This window comes from Ailuropoda melanoleuca, chromosome 2, assembly GCF_002007445.2.
Source record: "Ailuropoda melanoleuca isolate Jingjing chromosome 2, ASM200744v2, whole genome shotgun sequence".
Classification (NCBI taxonomy): Eukaryota; Metazoa; Chordata; class Mammalia; order Carnivora; family Ursidae; genus Ailuropoda; species Ailuropoda melanoleuca.
In genome coordinates, this window is record NC_048219.1 from 95267795 (window position 1) to 95276759 (window position 8965).

General features: G+C 41.3%; 1 protein-coding gene across 1 annotated transcript in view; it reads right to left on the reverse strand.

Annotated features, from left to right (window-relative positions):
• Window positions 1-8965, reverse strand: part of CNTNAP5 (contactin associated protein family member 5) — an 820239-nt gene that overhangs the window by 50407 nt on the left and 760867 nt on the right. Inside the window, exon 21 of the mRNA XM_034654380.1 lies at window positions 2897-2984. Coding sequence (XP_034510271.1) covers window positions 2897-2984 — 88 coding nt within the window. The remainder of the gene's footprint in view (window positions 1-2896; window positions 2985-8965) is intronic.

The following is an 8965-nucleotide window of genomic DNA, read 5'->3' on the forward strand; positions in this document are numbered from 1 at the left end:
AGATGTTAGGGAGAGCTGAAGAGAGAATTTGTGAATTTGAAGATGGGAGAAACCAATACATTGTCCAGAATTCAAGATAGATAAAATAATAAAATAATGATACTTATTATAAAAGTACAATAAGAAACATGGAGATAAAATTAGAACATATAAGATTTACCTAGTGTGGTTCTAAAATAATTGAATAGAGAGAATAAGAAAGAAGTCTGATTAGACATGCTGAGAATTTTTGAGAATTGATGCATGGATGCATGTGAATAGTACATATGATATAGATAAATAGATACATAAGAACTAATAAATAGGTACAAATAGGAATCACACACATCAAATAAGATATTTTAAAAGAAATATACTATTAGACACAAGGCTACAAGACTGCAAAACACCTAAATAAAATAGGACCTTAAAAGTAGCTTGTGGGTGTTGGGGGTGGGGGTGGTCAGAGCATTTTCAAAGACAGGACAGACTGACAGCCAACTTTTCAGCAGTAATATCAAAAGACAGAAGACTAGAGTGTTGTGCTGGTGAGGGTTTAAAACTGGCCCCTCAATGGTGGGAAAGCCTTGTAGCATTTCTGATTTCCATAAACACTCTGAGTTTAACCAGTTTCAAACTGGATTGTAACATCAGTGAATGCAGAATTGGGCATAGATGTGTGTAACAGGGTCTTATAAGCTAGTGTGAGCTAGATCCATTATATAACTGAATAATTCTCTCAATATCAGAGGGAAAATATCTTTTGTTATTGAATTATATGTCTGGCAAAATTATCTTCCATTAATAAACGTGAAATAAAGTCCTTTATCAGATGAAGGGACACTTAGCAGAAACTCATAAGGATTTACTTCAGAAAGAAGGAAATCAAACCTTGTAGTAAGTAGGAAGTTATGAAGTATATGAAGGAATGAGGAACAAGTAAATTAGTGACTGCATTAGTAAATCAAAATAATAGTGCCAGGGCACCTGGGTGGCTCAGTCCTTGTTTCTGACCCTTGATTTCTGCCTGGGTCATGATATTGGGGTTGTGAGATTGAGCCCCATGCCGGTCTCTGAGCTTAGCTTGGAGTCTTCTTGGGATTCTCTCTCTCCCTCCCTCTGCCCCTCCCCACCTCCGCTTGCACTCTCTCTCTAAAATAAAATTAATAATAATAATAATAATGCCATCTACATAAAATTATTATTAATAGGAGGGGGGATGGAAATAAGAAAATAAACACACAAAATTCAATCTAGAGTTTCGTCAGTGGTTATTGGCTCATTCAACTGTCATTTTGGAAGGTAAAATTGACATTTTCCAGACCCAACTGCAGCTGGGTTTCTGGACATGCATTATGTCCAGACTTAAATTTATTAAATTAAATAAGTTTATGGATCTGGAAGGCTGCAGTGAGACAGGAGTCATTTTTATGCCTTTTCAGCTGTTTCTACTGGCAAGGAAATTCATGGATGGTAGCATGAAGTGTCTTTTGCCATCATTTTTCAGAGACCTTTTCCTGCCTCCTGGGGAGGAGTACTGCAGGACTGGGGTCTCAGTGGATTCTGGATTCTAGATTCTTATCAGCGATGGCCTCAGAGCTAGTAGCTAGCTCCCCATAAATCCTCTTGGAACTGCTGAAGAGTCATTCCAAAAGACTGCAACAAGAATCTACTAATATTGGAAGGGGTGCCACAATTTTGCAAGCAACTCATTTCTAGTGTTAAATATATTCTTGCTCAAAATGCCTAAAAAGTTGAATGAATAGAAAATAAGGAAGCAGAGATAAATCCAACCAACAAGCAACCCCAAAATGTAGAGAGGCTTACATTTGCCAATTTATAACCCAAAGATGGTCAGATTGGATAAAGTACAAAATTCAGCCATATGTTCTTCATGAGATCAAACACAGGCTTAAAGAAAAAGAAAGATCAAGAATATGCTAATCATGGGCTACCTGGGTGGCTCAGTCAGTTAAGCATCGGATTCTTGATTTCAGCTCAGGTCATGATCTCAGGGTCAGCTCCGTGCTCAGTGGGGGGCTGCTTGAAATTCTCTCCCTCTCTGTCTGCCCCTATCCCACTTGTGCTCTCTCTGTCTCTCTCTCTCAAACAAATAAATAATTTTTTTAAAGTATGCAATGTATAGAATTGCTGAATCATTATATTGAACACTTGGAAGGGATATAACACTGTATATTCATTATACTTGAATTTAAAAAGGGAAGAAAAAGAAAAACCTGAAAGGAAATATATGGGGAAAAGATAGACCACACAAATGTTAACTAAAGCAAAAATGAATCATATTTATTAATAATAGACAAAAGAGATTTAACCCTAAGGAGAAATTAAGTTAAAAAGACCACTTCAGTATGAAAAAAAATGTTCAAATCATCAGGATATAAAAATTTCAAACTTGCATGCACCTAATAAAGACCCTCATTGTTTTTAGATGAAAATTCACAGAACTTCCAGGAGAAAAAAACAAAATCCACTATTATAGGAGATTTCAATCCTCTTTTAATTGGTGATGAATTAATGAAGAGATTAGGCATTTGAGCAATTCAATATTGGATAGCTCAAATCCTTCATTTCTTTAAGTAAAAATTAAGAAATTTAAGTTAAAAATTTACATCTAAAATTACTTAATTAGAAAGTAAGTAAACATTAATTATTTTACTCAACTTCTGTGTTAATGTGCCTTACTCAGCCTTCTATAAAGTAGATATAAATGCCAGCTCCCAACCCTGCCACATAGATGTCTCAGCAAGTCCTATACCAGAACCCTTGATTTGAGATCTTGCATGTTAAAGGAGCAAGAGCTTCCAGATTTGAATCACTAACCAGCCCAATGGAAATTATTATTTCTTCATTGATTTCAAAAAAGCCCACTGGAAAGGAATGGACAAGAACAACAAACCTCTGACTTTGCCCAAGGTGAGTGACCGTATGGCCCTGAATTCGACTTCTGCGGAGAAGTTGTAACTGAATCGCAGGTGTTGATCCACCTGCAGGAAAACAGAAAACAAAGGTGCATCAGCAGAGGTATGTAAGTAAAGGGCATAAAATCCTCCCATCCGGAATGAGCTTGGAAACACACACACAGAGCAGACCCCTCTTTGGGACTTTCTCTCTGGAGAGATGAGACATGTGTCACTAATTCTCCCACAATGCACGTAAAATACTCCTTTCTTGCCTCTTGGTTAAATAAAGGCTTTCACACAAGTCTTCTCCCTGGGATATTCTGTACAGCTTTTGACAGGTATTTATCTCCCCACTGAGATTTTCTCACCAAGTTCTTTGCTGCAAACAAGCAAACAAATGAAGCCTTCTTGGGACCATGCTGTGCAGGATTGACATTGAATGGAAAGCACACATTCATTCCCCATTTCCCCCTTCTCCCCATTTGGCCTTTGCCGCCTCCTTTGCTACAATAATTCTAACCTGGTCCCATTCAGGTGTGGATGGGGGAATTTTGCTGAGCAAGTATTTCAGTTTGACAAACAGTCAGACCCTGGGGAGGAGAGGCTAGAGGGACAGTTGCCGCCAACATGAATACCTGATAAGCCCCCCTCACAGGGGTGAGCAAAAGCCACCACTGGGATTCTTTAGGACTTTATTTCCAGGATAATCCTTTAGGGCACCCTCTTCCTCTGGCCTACTGATAATCCTAGCTCTATCCCCTTCTTCCACTCCTCCTCATTCCAAGGCAATGTTACTCATCCATTCCCAGCCTTTTGGGTCTAGTAAAATCTGCAATTTCTTCTAAGCTCTACACCGAATATTCTTCACATATTGTCCTTAGAAAGGATCCTCATTATCTCACAGTTGACTTGGGGAAAAAAGGAAATTGAGAACCCTCAAAATTGTGTGCTCAGCCCTGCTCTCCACTCCGGAAGCAGCTAACCCAGGAGTGATACTCAATTTTCCCAGATCCCACAGTTGTTCCACACCCACTTTTTCTCAGATTTACAATTCCCTAGGATCCTCTGGGCTCTGCAGTGGTTTCTCCTGTGAGAGAAGCCACGGACTATAATTTGTGGTGCGTGATTAGATACTTTGTTACTATTTCATTTATGTAATTAGACTGGAATAATATTTGCCATTTATTGAACACTTGGTATGTATGAGACATCATATTGAAGCATCTTTCAATACTGTGAAATAGGCATTATTACCCCTGTTTTACAGATTGAGGCATCGATATCCTAAAGATCAATAACTTGGCCAGGGCCAGACAGTGTCACAAAGCAGTGTCCCATTGTCATGTGGCCCACCCATCACTCGTATGGTGTTTGCTTTACTTATCCACACCTTTCTAGATATCTGAGCAACTTGTAGACAATCACTGTATGTTTTTACTTCTGGCTTTCAACAAAACTCATCAACAAACATCTGAGAATCTACTATGTGCCAAACACTGTTCTAAGTGCTCCAGGTGTCCACCTCATCCAGGAAGCTTCCCTTGATGTCTTGGTTAGATCAGTTGACAGTCTTCTCTATGCTCTTGGTGGCTTTTTTTCTGCCCTTAACTTTGAATTTAAAGTGCTGCATTATAAAGATCTGCTTCTCTCGTGCCCTCTCCCTCTCTCCCTCCCACCCTCACTAAACTATCTTTGAGAATTCAGACATCTTAGTGGTGTATGTTTTCTTTAGGACCTTCTACAGAAACTGGTAAAGTAACTCCTACCATGGGTTTATTGAGTGAATGAATAAGTCTCCTGTATTATTGCCCTTTCTATCCTGGGGTTATGAGGACATAGTTGGTCACACCACCAGGATGCTTCTCACTGCCTGGTAGCCCCTACACCTTTAGGTACAACATAGGGTTTTTGATCCCCATGGTGCCCATCCACAATTCGTTTAATGCTCATGGATTAAGATAAAGTCCTTGCCCTGAAGGAGTTTTCTTTCTGCCTTCCTTCAGAGCTCTCTCCTGCCTCGTCTACTTTCTAAAACTGAGTAGGGGTAGGGGCCTCCCCTCATGCACTCACTCTTGCCCAGGTAGGAGAGGAGGCTGAAATGAGTGGGAATTTCCTGTGGAGCTGAGAACAGTAGAAGGTTGAGCTGAGATCCCCCTAGCTTCTGCCCCTCACCTGCTCCCCAGGGTCCACAGGATCAGCTTCCTATGCAAGTTGTTCCTGAAGCTTGACAGGTCCATGTTCATATCTNAATCTCACACATGGGAGAGTTCACTGTTCAAGTAGATGAGTCATCCTTATCCTGCTATTCTGTTTTGTGGGAATTACCTAGTCTTTAGAACTTAAACCAGACAACTAACAAAGGAGAGAAGGCGGTAGATAACACTCAATTAAGGGAGATTTTAGGGAAAAAAAATTAGTATTTGCAAAGGTTTGGAGAGAAAGGAAAGATGACTCAAAGGATACGTGAGACTACTGCTGGACTATGGATAGTTGGGGCATGGGTTCTAGCNGCATGGTTTCTAGCCCTGACATGGAATATGGGCACCTAAGCATTAGGACTGGATCAGGTGCTGGGTTACTAATTTAAAAAACCTTAGCAAATTCATAGGACAAAATCACACAAACAAAAAAGAGGGGTGTACCAGAGATATTTATTTTTAGGCCTTCAAAATTTATAATATGGGCTACTGCAATCATTGAGTTATTTAGTGGGAAATACATTATTTTGTCAGATTTCCTTTTATTTGTTTTTATGGCTTAGTATTGTTTTTGTTTTTAATTATAATTGGTGGACTGGTAAGGGATGAAATACTGTCTGTAGTCCTGTATACCTATTGGATGTCTAAAGTTTGAAATCTGGCCTGGGGAAGCTTTGTTGATCACAGAATCTAGGATGCCCAGTGGTTTTGTAAGTTGTTAAATGGGATGGAAAAAGAAGAAAATGGAACAAACCTTTTTTGAGTAAGTCCTGCATGCCAGCCTTCATGCTTTGTCATATAGCTTTGTTCTTTCATATAATCTTTACAAAAATTGACTGAGCTCAGTTTTCATATGTTCCCCCCCCCCCCCGTTTTAATAAAGCAGTATACTGAAGCTCAGAAAGGTGAGGGATGGTCTAAGATCATATGACGTAGGTTGTAGAGCAGAAATTCACACTCAAGTCCTATAGGGATAACACTCTTGACCTCAGGATCTTCATCTCTCAAAAAAAAAAGGAAGTAATTACTTTGTTTCAAAAGTGCCTAGCACCGAGAGGACAGGAAAGAGGAGGAGGGAGGCTGTGTCAGGATTTTGCTTGAATGTGGTATTATGTTGTGTCAATAAGTTTAAGATAGAGAGAGTGAGGCTATGGGTGGGGGTGGAGGTGGAGGGGAGGAGGAAGGCCTTGGCTGTTTAAAGTCTTATTTCTGAAGTTAACTATCATATGACAAAGACTTTGCCACAGTTCATCTTCCTCTCTGTGTATTTTCCATTTGCTTCCCTGGATCACTTAGAAACACGGTTTAAAATTTCCAGTTAAGGAGGAGGAGAAAAGATGGTGAAGGAGTAGGGGGCCCCTTTTTCAGCTGGTCCCCTGAGTCAAGCTGGATATCTACCAGACCATTCTGAACACCCATGAAATCAGCCTGAGATGCAGAAAGATACATCTGGATCTCTACAAACAAAAATCTCCAGCGCTGAGTATTGAGGTACAAAACAAGGAGCCAAGAATCTGTGCACAGATATCGGAAGATAAATGGAAGGGGGAGGGAGCCACTGCACTCAGGCAACAGGAAGCTGTAGCCACCTGCACTGGGGAACTGGCCAGACTCATGGACCAGCACCTGCGAGAAAGCAGACTGAGACCATGAGGCTGGGAACGCGAATGCGACCAGACTGAAAACCAGAGCTCTGGAGCACTCCCTGGAACTGGACCAAAACCAGGAGCTCGGGAGCTCGGGAGCACACCTGCGTTCAAATGGAAAACCGGAGCTCCAGAGCGCGAACCACACAGAAATAGGAAGCTTAGGAGTGCACCCGGGAACTGGGGGTGGCTGGCGGTGTTAGAAACACAAAAGACAGAGACATGCCAGCACTGGAAGCGAGGGATGGAACAGCACCTGTGGGATGCACAACCCAGGACGCTTCAGAGTTTTTAGCAGCACTGACAGAAACAGAGTTAAAGGGGCCAAGAGAGCACAGTGGAGAGTGGACTGCAATCTCTCTATTCTGAGACAGAGGCTAGGATATGGCCACTGCTGCTCTGACTCTCAGAAGAGACACAGAAAACCACCAGGGAAAGCTGCCAGAGAACAAAAGCCCGGAAATACTGGTACACATAGTGCCCATCCCCATCCCCCCTCGCAGGGGACAGGGCAACTCTAACCTAACAGGGTTGCCTGACTATCAGCATGGCAGGCATCTCCCCAGGAAGGCAGCCTGAAAAATCAAGAAGCCCACATCCCTAAGGTCCCTATAAAACAAATGCATACTCCCTGGGTCCTGGTCAATAATTTGGGCTCTGGGCATCCCCACAATCTCTCCTCATCAGAATGACGAGGAGGAGAAATCCCCCCAGCAAAGAAAAGATAATGAGTCTGTGGCTTCTGCCACAGAACTAATGGATATGGATATAACCAAATTGTCAGAAATGGAGTTCAGAGTAACAGTGCTCAAGATGATGTGTAGGCTTGAAAAAAATATTAATGAAAATATTAACGAGAATATAGAATCTCTAGGGGTGGAAATGAGAGCAAATCTGACAGAAATTAAAAATGCTATGTATGAATTGATTACAGTCTAAACTAGACGCTCTGACAACCAGGGTAAATGAGGCAGAAGAACGGATTAGTGAATTGGGGGATGGGATGGTAGAAGAGAAAGTTAAAACAGAAACTTGGCTCAAAAAAATCCAATCTCAAGAATGTAGATTATGGGAGATTACTGACTCAATGAAATCTTCCACTGTCAGAATCATCGGCATCCCCAAGGGGGTGGAGAAAGAGAGAAGTCTAGAAGAGGTATTTTAACAAATTGTAGCTGAGAACTTCCCTAATCTGGCAAAGTAAACAAGCATTCATGTCCAAGAGGCAGAGAGGGCCCATCCCAAGGTCAATGAGAACAGACCTACACCACGTCACGTCATAATGCAATTCACAGGGGCGCCTGGGTGGCACAGTGGTTAAGCGTCTGCCTTCAGCTCAGGGCGTGATCCCGGCGTTACGGGATCGAGCCCCACGTCAGGCTCCTCCGCTGTGAGCCTGCTTCTTCCTCTCCCACTCCTCCTGCTTGTGTTCCCTCTCTCGCTGGCTGTCTCTATCTCTGTCAAATAAATAAATAAAATCTTTAAAAAAAAAAAGAGCTTTAAAAAAAAAATAACGCAATTCACAAATATTAGATCCAAGGATACAGTATTGAAAGTGGCCAGGGGGAAGAAAATCCTTACATACAGAGGGAAAAATATCAGAATAACATCAGACCTGTCCACTGAGACCTGGCAGGCCAGGAAGGGTTGGCAGAGTATTTTCAAAACTCTATCTGAGAAGAACATGCAGCCAAGGATCTTTCATCCAGCAAGACTGTCATTCAGAATTGATGGAGAGATAAGGACCTTTCAGGATCAGCAGAAACTGAAGGAATTCGTAACCACCAAACCAGCCCTACATGAGATTTTAAGGGGGGTTCTATAAAAGTAAAACCCCAGGAGTGATACAGAACAGAAATTTACAATCAATAGAAACAAAGACTTCACAGGCAACATGACATCATTAAAATCATACATCTCAATAATCACTCTCAATGTGAATGGCATAAATGCTCCCATAAAATGCCACAGGGTTGCAGATTGGATAAAAAGACATGACCCATCCATTTGCTGTCTACAAAAGACTCATTTGAACCTAAAGATTCATCCAGACTGAAAGTGAAGGGATGGAAAGCCATTTTTCATGCCAATGGACCACAAAAGGAAGCTGGGGTAGCAATTCACATATCAGACAGATTAGATTTTAAACTAAAGACTGTTGTTAGAGATACAGAAGGACACTATATTGTTCTTAAAGGATGTATCCAACAAGTGGATATGA